Below are 16,152 nucleotides of genomic sequence, written 5' to 3' on the forward strand. Positions count from 1 at the left end.
TCTCTTTGTGTACCTCTTTTGCCTCTTTCTGCACTTCTATTGCCTCTTTCTGCACTTCTGTTGCCTTTTGATGCACTTTGCTTGCTTCTTTCTGTACCCCCGGCTTCTTTCCGCACACCTCTTGCCTCTTTCTGCACCCCTCTTGCCTATTTATGTACCTCTCTTGCCTTTTTCTGCACCTCACTGGCCTCTATCATCACTTCTTGCACAAAAATATATAGAGTATGCTGTTTGAAACACAGATATTCAATTATTTGTGTGTTTATTTTTTTTTAACATGTCACTAGATAAAAGCAAAGACACTCGCATGCATACCTTCACAAACTTGTTGAGACTTACAACAATGATATAGTTAGGATTGCTTTTTTACATTTAGTAGGCCTAACATTCTGAGCAGTCAATGAATAGTGAACCTTCAAGAGAATAGTGAAGTTTAAGAAAAATTGGGAGAAGGATTAGTGATTAGGCTTATTTATGTGAGTCTGTGGAAAGGTACAGTCAAAGTGGGCCTTTTTCTGCACCTCTGTTGCTTCTTTCAGCTCTCTTTGTGCACATGTCTTACCTATGTAGGCTTAGTTAGAAATTAGCATTTAAAAAACCTTAGAAATTCACGGAAAAAACACATGTTCCAGGAACGTTATAGATTGAAATTAGCATTTTAAAAAACCTTAGAAATTCACTGAAAAAAACACAGGTTTCAGGGACGCTATAGTTAGTAATTAACATTTAAAAAACCTTAGAAATTCACTGAAAAAAACAGAGGTTTCAGGGATGTTTAGAGAGGAATTTGCATTTAAAAAATCTTACAGGGATGTTATAGTTAGGGTGTCATTTGACTCACACAAAACCAGAGAAATTCAGCGGTTATACTTAGCTGAGCTAACTATAACTTGTGCCCCCGTAATGCACTGCTAATGACGTCACAGATTGCGTTACCCATGACATGGTCAATGACATCACTGATGACATCTCAAAAGACATCACTGATGACATCATCCACATAATCTCTGATGCACCTACTCATACCCCAATATAACCTATCATACACCCACACCAAATTTCAGACTACCATTCTTGAAACCATTGACACACCAATACCAGTACATATATACCCACTCACTGATTGATAGGTCTACATACACATCCACTCTCTCACCCATACAGGCACTCATACAGACAGTCACTCACCAATACAGCCGCTGAGATATCCACTCATACAACCATACAGCTACTCATACACCTACTCAATCACCCAAACACTCAATCACACAGCCACTTACTCACTCATACAAAAACACACACACACTCACTACTCATACAGATACTAACAAATACTTACTCTGCATACAGTCGCTCACACAAGCACACACTCACCCATACAGCCACTCTCACAATCACTCACTCACACATACAGTAACTTATATGCTTCAACACTCACATAGACTGCCTTTCACATATGCAGTTACCAACACATATAACATTTAGACATCCATTCAGTCACCGACACAGCCATACGTACACTCACTCGCCCATACAGTCTCTCACAGATGCACTCATGAGCCCATACACCCAGGGATTTACCCACTCATACATCCATGCAGGGGGTCACACACAACCTCAACCAACCACACAGACACTCAGGCACCCATACAGGTACTCAGACAACCAATCAGTAACCCATATTGTCACTTATGTATCTACTCACCAACCCAAGCATCCACTTAACACAGCAACTGACTGACTGATACACACGTTTAATCACTCACTTACACAATCAATCACGTACGCACTAAATCATCCATACAGACACTCATACACCCACTCATTCTTCAGTACACTCTGACGTGTATACATATATAACATTCTTAAACTTTTAAGAAACACTCATTCATTGGATGATGTAATCAGTGATGTCATTTGAGATGTCATCAGTGATGTCACGGACCATGTCACGAGTGATGTAATTTGTGACATCATCAGCAGTGCATTGCGGGGGTGCGAGTTATAATTATCTCAGCTAACTATAACAGCTGAATTTCTCTGGTTTTGTGCGAGTGAAATGACACCCTAACTATAACTTCCCTGTAACCTTTGGTTTTGTCTATGAATTTCTAAGGTTTTATATACACACACACACACACACACTCTCTGCTTACAGCCTCACAAATACATTACTTATGAAACATTCTATAAAATCAGTGATAACATCACTAATGGCATCTGAAAGTACATCATTGATGACAACACTGTGCATAGAGGGGACATGAGTTATACTTTACGTAAGTTAACTATAACTGGTGAATTTCAGTTGTTTTTAAGGTTTAAAATGTTACACTCCATCTAAGTATAACACCACTTTAAGTTTTGTTTTTTCAGTGAGAAGAAGAGAAGCAGCTTCAGTGTTGAATGATGCTCATCTGCTTTGTCATCAATGGAAATAAGTACCACATAACATAACATGTGTATTCGTAAAGCTCACTTATCACCCATGGGTCTCAAGGCGCTGAATAACAGATGTTTATTGTTACTCAACTCAATGTAGATGGTATTCTGCGCATCTGCTTATCTGTTTTTTCAAGGGTTTTTGCCATGACAATATTTTATTTGCATGTGATTCTGTATGTCTGACTTTCTTACATTATTATTCCAAGGAAAGCTTGCAAAGGAGGTCCCTACAGTGTATGAGGTGGTAATGGCTGGTTTGGTGAGATAAATGTTGATTGAGAGTAAGTTCATAACCTATATTGGTCCCAAACCTATACATCATTCTAGGGGCAGTGCATTTGTCCTGGGCTTTCATTTAACAGAATAATGCATACAGAGTTTTGAAGTCCTGTGTCACTATCAGTTAACTTACTTTAAGTAAGTCAGTTGAACATTACAGGTGCTCACAGATGTGCTGATGTCAAGCCTCAAGTTTCGCAATTACACATAACGCAGTTAAGCAAAGTGCAGAGGTATCTGTCCATGATAGTCTTGCTTAAGACAATAGGGTGTGTGATGTGATACCACTTTGTAGCAATATACCTTGTTCAGTATTACCCACTATAATTTAACATAGAATCATTAATTTGGTACTGAACGGCAACAAGGCATTAGTACAGTGTCATCGCCTCTGCAGGCTTTAGGGCAGAGTTGCTCAGGGGAAGTCTGGTGCAGTCTGTCCCATGCGTGCATTTAAAGTTCAGTTGATAAACAGTTAAAGTCGTAAACGGAGGGGGGGGAGGGGGGTTTGCTGTGCTGCTTTGCTCTAGTGAAAGTTCATCCTGTCATGAATTAAACATCGTAATTATTGCTGGTTTATCGTTAGTGGCGCAATTTAAACACTTTGTATCTTTTCTCTTTACAGGAAGACCTTCCTGAGGTGCCTTTTCCAAAGGTTCTTGGTTGGAACAAACCAGAGTGGCTTTACCTCATTATGTGCTTGATTGCCTCTGCCATCGCTGGGGGTGTTTGGCCTACGTTTTCTCTATTGTATGGAAAGATAGTTGGGGTACGTGCAAAACCTTGTCAGCTTTCTAGCAAATCGTGCTAATGCAAATAGCTTATCGTTTGGTTCTCTCATGGTTAGCTTGGGCTGCCTGTGGAAATTGGTGGTGTTTGTGACTGTTAGGACCCATAGAGATTAGCGCGGCCCTGGGGTGAAATTTGATTAAGTTAATAAAGGAGATGGGAGGTGAGGTGGCGGTAGTGAGCAAGACTAAATGAGGAACACTCTTGTGGTTAAATAAGAAATTGGTAGTGAGATTAGATAGAGAGATGGAATGATGGATGGATGGATGGATGGATGGATGGATGGATGGATGGATGGATGGATGGATGGATGGATGGATGGATGGATGGATGGATGGATGGGTAGATGGATAGGTAGATGGATGGATGGGTACATGGATGGGTAGATAGGTTGGATGGATGGATGGATGGATGGATGGATGGATGGATGGATGGATGGATGGATGGATGGATGGATGGATGGATGGATGGATATTGCTGTAACAGAAGACTTCCATCTTGTGTTTTTTTTATTTCAAGCTTACAATATGGCAATAGGAGTAATAATGTTATAGCTTTATAATAAATAACGGTCCCTCTGTAATTGGAACCCCGATTAGTAGTCTTTGTAATTTGAACATTTAAGTTTTCGTATATTATTTCCTATCGAATACCTCGGGCTCATTTGCCTCTGAAAAGTTGTAAATGTACACCTAGACATGTTCTTCTACACACCGATGTAAATGTTTCGCTTTTAGAAACTCACCGGAAGGGGGGCCATTCCAGTCCTTTGCTTGGATAGACCTTTAAGCATTTCTACAGTGAGAAAGGGGTGGAGAGCTGCCCTTTTTATAGAAGTTTTCTAACTCTACACTTTAAGCGTCGTACTCCCCACTTACACCCTCACTTTATGCACGTGTGGATTCATATTAGTATTAATAGAATATTCGTGCCTGTTACCCTTTCGTGGATTCGAGAGGTGGGTAAATGGATTTACGAATCATGCTCCTTCTGTTTATAAAATGGGATCTGCTGTTCTGCTTTACTTCCGGCACAGTGACGTAACAAAGGACATCATATATTCTTCAGGGACTCCATTTATGGAACGGGATAGTGATGTCATTCCACTGTCTCTATCATCAATATGATCATTGACAGTGACTAGGGGTTCTGCATCATCCTTTCCCATTCCCGTTTGTTAATTATTAAATTCCTAAATTGTGGATACGAAACTGAGCATTATCTCGTAACTAACCGAGGCCATCCGGTTCAGATGAAGTTCGATACGGAGATAAACCTCCATTACTTTACAGATATCAAATAATCTCTCTTCGTATGATGCTGTGGCATATACCTGTCTATTGCTGAACCATCGCCAAGGTTTGTGTATGTAAGTGGAAAGGAATTACCAACATTTCACACCAATAATTATATTTTGTGTTTTAATTAATAGGCTTTTCGTGAAACAGATGGTGGAAAAAGGAGCATGGTGACAAGTATAATTTCGTTAATGTTCTTTGTCATGGGGATAATTAGTCTATTTGCCTACACTATTATCGTAAGTAAATCAAATTGACTATGTAACAAAATTCTTTGTTGTCAAATTAAAACCGAAAACTGCCAATTTGAAGGAAATTGTCCTTGAAATCAAACTGGTACTAATTTAGATGCGTTCTTCAGTAAAGCAATTGTGTAGGTGTGTGTTTGTGATATGTTAAAATTATGATGTTTCCAGACATTAGCTATGAAGCTTGCATGTTCTTTTTATAGATGTACATGATCAGTCTAAGTCCCCTTTATGCTCTGTTGATAACATATTGCACAGCACGAAGCTGGTTGGATAAGGAGTTGTGAACTGTAACATCAAAATCAAACAACTTACAGTTCTGAAATATAGAACCTAATGTTCCAAGTCGAATGTTTGGTAATTATTTACAGTTTGGTCTATGGGGAAAACCAGTATAAGCTGTAAGGTCCCTCCGCCCCCAAAATGCTGTTCTTCTGTTTCATTTAAAGGTCGAGAGTGACCAGCTTACTCATAGTAGCAACTCGGAAGACTATGCCTGCAGAAGCCTTTGACTAGCAACCCATCCACCGGATGTATGACGTTACAACGCATACATTTACATCGCGGCACATTACATCGCGGTTTTTACAACGCAAGTCGTTACAACGACTTGCGTTGGAGGGCGCGGAACTTAGGAGTAGTATAATTTACTATTCCAACTCCAGTCTACGTACAGTAGGGAAGGTGTTGGATAGTAAATTATACTATTCCTTGTCCTAGAGCGCCATCTAGCGCAAGTCGTTGTAACGACTTGCGTTGTAAAAACCGCTTTGTAATGGTATCGCGATGTAATCCCCGCGTTGTAAACGATGTTTCCCCATCCACCATAGTACCACAAATGTAGGCGTGCAGGAAGAGCCTCCCTATCAGAAGAACGAGCCGCCTTGTTTTCATTATTCTTTCCCAGGTCAGTGATGGGACACATGGTATAATGGGCAAGAAAGTAGAGAAATATTTCCAACTCGGAGTGAAAACTCCCTTAGGAAAATATCAGGGATATTTCTACCCAGCATTTCATTCTTTTTCAAACGTGGTGCTGATTTCTTGCGTGAAACATGTTTAGCAAAATCTTCCCACCAGAGTGATGGGCAAGTGTTAATACTCTGAGAGGTCTTCCCCCTGGCAGTCATATATGGGACCTGTGCTGCTCCATGAAGGTTGAATCACCCACCAAGATCTAATGATCGCTTAGGGCCTGATGTAGAATTTAGTGAATGGGATATTCCATTAAAATGTAATGGATCTTCCGCCCAACATGACGGGGCCTATTCACAAAGGCAACCTTAAACTTGAGTAAGTCTACACTGTTGAATAACTTTACTAATTTTAGCTATTCACCATCTACTAGTGTACAGTTACTTAAAAGTTTAGAATTATATGTCTATACCCCCTGAAACTTAAATAGGAGCCTAATTTACAAGGGTAAAGTTACTACAGCCAAAAAGGAGCAGTAGCACATCCAGTATCAGGCATGGCCAAACACTGATACTGTAATACCACCATAGAAAATAATGGAGATGGGTACTTAAATATAAATTAAACTGCATATAAACAAATCTATATGCTTAAAAATACATATGTTAATGATAAAACGTATTAACGCTTTTCATTTGAAAAATAAATCCAACAAAAATGTTTTAATTAAAAAATGTAAGCCAATTTCAATTATTTATATGCATAATGTTTTACATTTTTAATATGTAATAAACAAATACAAACATTTTACATAAGGTGCATTTTCTATATATCTATAAAACAATTTTTTTCTAATTTCATATATTTAAATTAATTTAATATATATTTAAATAAGTTAATGGTTTGAAGTTGCTGATAGTAACGTTTCCCATGCAGGTCAAAAGGGTGGAGATCTCTATATGTAAAATATAGGGAAGATTGTAAAACTTAATGAAACTTAGTAAAGAGAAAAACTATAAAAATGTGTTTATGTTAAATAATGTTGTATATTTAATTTAATTTTAGAACAATATGAAAACATATTTGTACCATTATTAACATAATTTATATGTAAAACGTAACAATTGTGAGTAAATTACATTAGAAATATTTTTGTCTGAACTTTTAAATTATACAATGTCTAAAGTAAAAAATAAATATATTTTCGATTATGTATGAACCATTCTGACCAGTAGTGTATATAATCATTTAAAAGTAATTTATTGCACTTTACTAAACAATAATTATTTTATTATGTAATAACTAATATTAAAATGGATGTATAGAATAGTTAAAAGTAATTTAATTATAGTTTAGGAACAATTGTTCTACAGACGTTTTTATAAGCATGTATGGTAAATTGAAATAAACTGTTTTAATTAGTTTAAATAAATTCATTTCATGTATCATTATTTCATAGGGCATATTATTGTAAGTCTCTACCTACAGTATTTTCCATGGGAGGGTGTTGCAGTATCAGTGGTTGGCCAGTGTGGTATGTGACTTACTCCTGCTCTGAGATGGAGTACATTTTTTACTGGTTTGGGTCATTTTTGCCTACAGTTATTTTTAGAAGTGTAGTGTGTGAATAGGAATGGACTAAGGGCCTTATTAGGAGTATGGCGGTCCTCAGGACTGCCGCACTCATGGTGGGGTTTCAACAGCCACTTCTATGGGTCCACCGGCAGTATTCTGAGTGTGACAGTCAGACCCCCATGAGACCGACGGCTCCACCAGGCTCAAGAATCCTGCTGCACTGGCGGTCTGCATCCGGACTCAATTTGCTGGCAGTGCTATTGCCGGTACCACCGAGCATATTATGGGTTGGCTTTCCACCTCCCATTTCATGGCGGGGAGCCTGCCATGAAAAGAGTGGGAGAGAGGCAACTAAGGGGACTGAGGGTGCATGCGGGGGACACAACATTGCACCCCCTTTACTGCACAGTGGAGGAGTGTGGCTCAATGGTTAGAGCGGCAGACCCTGATGCAGAGTTCGGGCCAGGGACCAGGGTTTGATTCTCGCCTCGGCGGGGCTCGGGCTCAATTTCCTCGGACCTGTCCATTCTCGCCTCGGTGCCTATTCTAATCACGGGCCCCACGCTGCAACTCTGGGCAATAGCTTGCTTAGCCTCCACACCGGCCCCAACAGCGCTAAGGATGCCTGGCTTCACCCTGGGGGTGCCCAGGAGTGGACACTTCACAGGGAAAGCCAGGAGGGGTTCCACAGCGGTATGAGTATCAGCGCCAGGAAACCGTTAAGGCAACACTGCAAGGTGGCCGTCTGGTGACAGTGCGCTCTATAAGTACCTTGACATTTACATTTATTTTTACATTTACAGTCTGGCATGCATTGCAGATTGTGCAGGAACATATTGCAGGCACAGTCACAGCTGCGGTCTGCTATTAAGGCTCCCTATGAGCCTTACACAGCCGCTGTAGTGAAACCGCCACTGCAATGGATCACCCTCATAATTCGTCGGGCAGTCGCACGATGGGCCTGGGGGTCCTCCTGTCTGCTCGGCGGTGGAGGGCCAGCAGGAGGACATTCAAACTTGAAATAAGGCCCTTACGCATTTGTGGTTAGTTGAGTTTTCCTCAGGAAACCCCTCCCTAGCCATTGATTTCACCTTTTTGCACCTCCCTTCACTCCTTCAGCTGTTTTTATCAAGTATTCCCTATTTCTCAGCTACTCCCTGTTGGCTCTCCAACATTTACTACTAAAATATATATATATATATATCACACCAACCTCCTCCTCATGAAAGAGCAGAGGCCACAGCGGGGGACGTTCATGGAAGCACTTTAATATTACAATGATGGTGAATGCATTTCGGCATGGTATTGCCTTCTTCAGCGCCCAAGTCTTCAGGTGGCTTCCATTGTAACAAGGTGAAAGTCCTGCAGCCTTTTTATTTATGCGAAAAGGCTCCGCCTTCCCAGATGTAACCCCACCTGTTTCAGTTCACGAAGTGGTCGCGGACTGCAACTCCCAGAATGCAGCACTCTGCTTCCAGGTAGGTGATGCGTGGAATGTTTACTGGACCTAGTGGTCGGGCGGGATGCAGGGTTCCGCTGTAATGATAAGCCCAATTATCCTGCTTGTAGTAAAAGCAAAGTGTCTCCTTGGGTCCCCACACCGCTTCAGCCCCGAGTCTCAGGAAAATAATCAGCGGGGGCAGCAATGGCAATGCATGCCGCCTGACATGAGGCTGAGTAACCTCACAACCGCCTTATCAGTCCCGATCATTGTGGCGGGCCCAGACCATTCCAAACCCGTGGAATGCGAAGAGACAGCCGAAGAAGAGCCAGTGGGGTCCGGGCCGGCTTGCGAAGCAGGGGCCTCTGAACTGCGTATATATATATATATATATGTGGAGATTCTACAATTGGGGCGGAGACAGGCGAGGTGAAGGCTGAACAGCCTTACGTTATTTGTAAAAAGCATGTTGTAGTGCTGCAGATCAGCGCATATAAATTCTCCCTACTTCCACGGACAGAGTAAATCCACAGTCGCACGCACATACACTCATCATACGCTAGGGCCCATCATACTGAAATTCACACTATTACTCTATCCACACTGAATATAGGAGAGAAACCTAAACCAATCTGCATCTAAACGAGGTCAATGCGACCATAAAGATATTGTCCTGAGTCATGATTTTAAACATACATTTGAAACTCAATAAATGACAAAGAAATAACCACCCGACACTGGAATTCAAACAAATGGTTGTTTATCTAAATTACTTCAAATGAAAGTCAATCAAATAGCAAAATCATTATTCTCATAGTTACCTATTCTAGCTAAATGGGTCAGGACAGGTCTCTCAGTAAAGTCTCTCGAGCTGCCGTCCTCAGCATAGGTTCGGGAAGAAGTGGCCTCAAAAATCCAAAATGCAATGACACAGACCCTCTCTAGTCTAGTATATTTATAACAAAACTAGCGAAAATAAAGTTACAAACAAATTCTGAATGTCCGTTGAGCAGCTGAGCAGAGCGAGCAGGAAAGGATGTCACTTGGTAACATTTAGAAAACCTCCGCTCAGGAAAAATCACAAAAATAAAAACACGGAAGAAGGAAACTCGAGTTTGCAAGCGATACATTTATGAATGCTCTTCCTTGGTACCATAGCAGAGCCACCGCAGATTTATCATCGTTCATTGTGGCTTTATTCTTTTCCAAGGGCAATTGGAAACATGCCCGGAGCTGCTGTCCTCACGGAAACTTTTAATTCAGACAGAGGCTGTGGTCAGGTGATTTTCAACCATGTTCAGCAAGGCCTCTCGTCACATCTCAATCACTCGAGCGCAGGCTGTAAATAGCAGCCATCTTTGTTTAGGCCAAAACGGACCATCTTAATTAAAAGAAACACAAAACAACATTACCACATCATAATGATTATACAGTGTTAATCCCCACTAATACCCTTATGTGTATGTAATTACCTAGCCGTCTGCAACACAAAGAAGCATTAGCACACGTTATTTTTAAAAGCGTTTGCGCTTTAAACAAATAGCACTTTTGCGACACTCTTTTAATTAAATTGCACATATTAATAAACAACATATATGCATCCCCACGTGTAGCTTCTCTCATTAGTAATGTTGGTTAATTAAGACTTTTAACGAAACTAATAATTAGTGATTACAAATTAGTAATTTTAATCATAACATATAAACAAAACTGGAGCTTAAAACTTGATACATTTTCAACAGAAAACTCTGCTCCAGCAATCCCCCCTTTGGTGATATATTATCACCACAAAAACCAACCCCCCAAAAAAAATGTAGTCCCAATTTTTAGGAGAAATTGAAAATGTCTTTTATGACACAACATTAAACACCAGACTCTCTCACATCATCCCTCTTCGACTCCAAGTACACACTCTCCCTCAATTCTTCTAATTCTATTTCTTGTGGGTCTCTCCTTGACCTCTTTTGTTTCTTCTCAGCATTTCCTCTAATTATTCTCTTTTTCCCTCCCCTGTTTTTACAACACAAACACCCCAATCTTAGTATCAATAAAGCAACAATTACACATGTCAATGGAAATAATACTTTACCAATAATGGTACTACCTATCTTAGCAATAAAATTCTTAACAGCAACTATCTTATTAGCTATTTTAGTCCAGATACTTTCAGCTTCCAGTGGTACTAATTTCTCATGCAAATCAGTAATATTTTTGATATAGATCTTTAGATCTCTGCTCTCGTCAGGAATGTAAGTGCCACAATGTTGAACTTTCAGCATTCCGCAAACTCCACCCTCCTTGGCCAATAGAATATCAAGGGCAAGTCGATTTTGCATGGACATGGCACGTACGGCAATCATCTCCGTATTTACCAAAAGAAACCCTCCAGTGGTACTTGTCGATAAGCGATCCACCACTGTTGACAGTTTCCGAATTCCATATGCATTTAAAGAAATTCCCACTGCTGGAATTAAAGCTCCAAAGATATCACCCACAATTTCTGACCAAGTTTCTCTCTTAAAACGTGTTAGTAAGTTAATGTGTTCTACATCTTCTATCCTATCTATATGAAAAATCTTTGGAAAGACCAGGCCCACATAACACGTGCCATACCAATGGTCAGGCAACCTGTAATAAGCCTTGTTCCCACAAATATAATACACTCCCGGGAAAACTGGATCTTCAGCACCTTTAAAACCCCATCCTGTTGCAATGAAGTATGTATCATGACACTCACTAGTCCCAACAAAATACTATCATATTGGGATTTCTTTCTGGTAATGCATAGTTTACCCTTCTGTGGTGCATCTAGAGCTAAAGTTGGACTAACCCCATTCTTCAACTCCTTTCCCATCTCAATATCCCATATTGTCTCACTCACTTTATATTTCTCTGCCTTCTCATGCATGTTCATTCTCCTTTCCTCTACCAAGTCTAGGAAAGCCTTCTCCTCTTCTTTCAAACTGCAAGTTAAATTGTTTCTAAAAATGTAATCTAATGTTAATTCTTCTTTCTCAATAAAAATCTCACCAAAAATGTTAGCTTCTTTAGCTGGATTCAGCTTTTTGTTTATAGGCAATTGCCCAAAAATGTTATCTTTGTTAGACATCCCATAATCTATTTTCCCTAACAAATAAAAAACACTACTTAGCACACTACATGAAATCCCATACGTAGCTGGCAAATGGTGATAAGTAACACCTTCTGAAACGGATGCAGGTAATTGCATACAAACGTAGCAATCCCTAACTTCCATTGTCTTTACGTATTCGTACAACAACTTTGAAAAAACATTGCTAGAAAAATCATTAATTGACCTATCTTTATGTATGTAAATGTTACTACTCCTAGTTGGAACTACTTTCCGTGAACTCTTCTCTATGTTAGTTATATTCTCAGTATGCATCCCAAAAGTGTCAATTGTAACCCTAAAGGTAACTAATAAAGCTAGTACACCCCATAATAGCATTAATAATCCAGTACAGCAGCAGCACATTCTACACCATCTTTTCAAGAAGGCACATCTACTTTGATTATTTTCTGTGTTAGCCATTTTACTACTTTGGCAGTGTCTTTTGACTTAGCCTCTTCTACTCCACTACCGAAATTTAGAACTCTAGATTATTTCAAACAGCTAATTTCAGACTTTTTCTTTTCACTTTTCTCCAAGTGACTCCTTCAGTTCACTCAGTTTGGATTTTCATCACTCTTCACTTCCTCTTCAGCAACATCAAATTGTATCAGATCTTCAACAACATCCTGTGCATCCGACTCTTCTCCAATGTCAGTCAAGATAACTTTCAGGATTCCAACAGTTTTCTCTTCAACCACTTCACGTATGGTCCCCTCTGGATTTCCTTGACTTTCTGCCTCTTCACCTTCAGACAGTGCCACATACGTCCATTCCGGTGACCTATACTTCTGGTTAGGTTTTCTGATTCTCTTGATCTCCTCTGGTTCTTTTGTGACCTTTTGTTTTTCACCTTTTGCTTGATTCTGACTAGACACCTCGTTCACCTGTTCAGCTTTCGATGAATTTGCTCGTGTCAGTCTGTACCTCAGTCTCTTTATCCTGTTGGGCCAAAGATCTCCCCTTACAACCCTCTTTGGTCTCACTTCTTTATTATTTCTTTCTCCGATCCAAGTTCTCTTTCTCAGAACTCGACCCTCTGATTTCTCATTCTCACTCTCATCCGATTCTGTCTCATTTGCCTCTTGTTCTTCAACAATTTTCTTTCGCTCCACAGTCTTTTCCACCACCGATTGAGATTTCCCTATTTCTGTCCCTCCTCGGGTCTCCGACACGCAATCTTCTTGCTGTCTACTTGTCCCTTCACCTAGCTTATCAGGAGTGTTCCCTACACCTCCTCGGGGGTCTTCCGCAATCTGTCCCTCTCTATCTTCTTCTGACCCTGCTTCTTCAGGTGTAATCTCAAGTGGATTTTCAACCTCTTCATCTGATTCAGGTGTAGTCACTGTGGAATTGCTCTTTCCTCTTCTTTCTTCTCCACTGCTTGTTGGAACTTCAGGCACTTTCACAGAATCCGATCTCTCCTCTGAGACTCTCAATGTTTCTCTTGAAGCCTCTCTTGGAAAGAAAAAATAATCACCTGACTCTCTTTCTCCTTCACCCCTTTCAGGATTCTTTTTTCTTCTCACTGGTTCAGTTTCTGCATCATCACTGGAATCTGACTCTTCAAAATACTCCTTACCAGTCCCATCTTTTGGATTTGGAACTCTTAGAGTATGACTCGCATGCACCCAGTTTTTCACACCAGCACACTTTACTGCAGTTGTCGTAGTCAGAATAACTTGTCTTGGCCTTCCCCACCTTGGAACCAAGCAATTTCTTCTTCTGTGCACCTTAATCCTCACCCAGTCCCCTGGACTCAGATCATGGGCTTGCTTCTTCTCAAGTGTGGTAGCGTCTTCTCCAACCTGGTGAAACACAGAATGAACTGCGTCAGCCAGGCCTTTACAGTAATCCAAAATCATGTCATCAGTTATTGTCATCAACTTGTTGACAGGCACTAATGCATGTCTCATTGCACGTCCCATTAATATTTCGTGCGGACTCAAACCTGTGGTTCTATCTATCTATCCAATTCGGTTTTTTATTGTGCCATTCATCTGTTCAACGACGCCAGAAGCCTCTGGTCTGTATGCACAATGTAGCTTCTGCTGTATGCTCAATGCTTCACAAATTAAACCCATGAGCTCATTGTAGAAGTGTCCACCTCTGTCTGACTCAATTGTCACTGGGAACCCGTACCTAGGAATCAACTCTCTTAACAGTAACTTTGCAACTGTTATTCAATCATTTCTCCTAGTCGGATAGGCCTCCACCCATCTTGAGAACAAACAGACTACCACTAGAACATACCTCAATCTGTTCACTTGGGGCATTTCAATGAAATCTATTTGCATCCTGGTAAAAGGACCTCCTTCTCTGCCTATTGTGCCTAGACTCACCACTGTCTTTTTCCCAGTATTGAACTGCTGACAAATCAAACATCTCTGACAGATGCTCTCTGCAATCAACCTGAACTTTGCATTGTACCAGGTCTTCTTGAATGACCTAATCATTGCGTCCCTCCCCAGATGTCCCTGGCCATGATACATTCTTGCCATTGTCGACAACATTGAATTGGGCATGACTGGTCTACCATCTCTATAGATCCAAACATGATCTGTCTCTCTTGGGGCACAACCTGCGTTGATCCAATCTCTCATTTCCTCATCTCCTGCTTCATCCTGCAACTGTTTCACTTCATCCCACGTTTCTAGGACATTAGTAAACATCACAGAACAAAAAGACATCTCCCTTTCTCGTGCCCTATTAATCGAATGATTGTTCTTTGCACAATACTGTGCTATGTCATTGGCAAAACGATTACCAAGAGTAACAAAATCATCTCCTTGTCCATGAGCAGCACACTTCACAACTGCTAATTCTTTAGGCAGCTGTATCGCCTCAAGCAACTTTCCAATCACTTCAGCATTCTTTATTGGAGTCCCACTGGACGTCAAGAAACCTCTCTGTAGCCAAAGCTGGCCAAAATCATGAACTACTCCAAATCCGTACTGACAATCAGTCATCACAGTCACTCTCAGATTTTTCCCAATTTTGCAAGCTTTTGTCAATGCCACCAATTCAGCCTCTTGAGCAGATCTCACTCCTTTCAAAGGCGAAGCTTCCATAACTTCTGAAACCTTGCACACTGCATATGCTGCACTCAGCACACCATCATCAGTTCTTAGACATGATCCATCCACAAACAGCACATGATCACTCTCTGGCAATGGCAAATCTCTTATGTCTGGTCTTGGTTTTGTGCAGTAGTCAAGCACATCCAAACAATCATGATCAACATCATCTCCCACATTCACATTGTCAGCATCTGGTAACAACGTTGCTGGATTCACATTCACACATCTCTCAAGAGTCACATTTGATGCTCCCAGAATGATTTTCTCATATTTAGTCAACCGACTATGTGACATGTACTGAGTCCTGCTTCTTGTCAAAAGAATTGCCACATCATGAGGTACAAATACCCGTACAGGATATCCCATTATTATACCCTCACTCTGTTCCAAGCTTCTGCATGTAGCAGCTACTGCTTTCAGGCAACCTGGCAAACCCACAGCTACGGGGTCAAGTGTCGATGAGAAGTACGCAATCGGACTTCTCAGTTGTCCATGCTTCTGAATTAACACTGAAAGTGCACAACCATTTCTCTCACTGCAATACAACTCAAACTCTTTCTCATAGTCTGGCATTCCCAAAGCAGGGGCTTCACACATTCTGCTCTTTAACTCTTCAAATGCTGCCATTTGTTCTCCATCCAGTTCCAATGGGTCTCTCACCTCACTTTTGGTCAACTTAATCAGTGGCTTTGCTATCAGGGAGAAATTACTTATCCACTGACGACAATAACCCACCATCCCCAGAAACATCCTCACTTCTCTTTGGGTCATCGGGGCTCTCATTCCTCTGATAATTTTGATCCTGTCATCAGTCACCTTTCTCAGACCCTTTTCAATATTGTGTCCAAGATAATGCACCTCTTTCTTGCAAAATTGCAATTTGGCTGGAGATACCTTTAACCCTCCATCTGCCAGATGATTCAGTAAAGCTATAGTATCTACTTCCCAAGCT

At 40.7% G+C, this 16,152-nt stretch overlaps 1 protein-coding gene across 1 annotated transcript in view; it reads left to right on the forward strand.

Annotated features, from left to right (window-relative positions):
- The window catches only part of ABCB5 (ATP binding cassette subfamily B member 5), an 837,677-nt gene that overhangs the window by 610,524 nt on the left and 211,001 nt on the right, over positions 1-16,152 (forward strand). Inside the window, exons 18-19 of the mRNA XM_085630938.1 lie at positions 3,350-3,493; positions 4,946-5,050. Of these exons, the coding sequence (XP_085487064.1) occupies positions 3,350-3,493; positions 4,946-5,050 (249 nt within the window). The remainder of the gene's footprint in view (positions 1-3,349; positions 3,494-4,945; positions 5,051-16,152) is intronic.

This window comes from Triturus cristatus, chromosome 10, assembly GCF_964204655.1.
Source record: "Triturus cristatus chromosome 10, aTriCri1.1, whole genome shotgun sequence".
NCBI classification, from domain to species: Eukaryota; Metazoa; Chordata; class Amphibia; order Caudata; family Salamandridae; genus Triturus; species Triturus cristatus.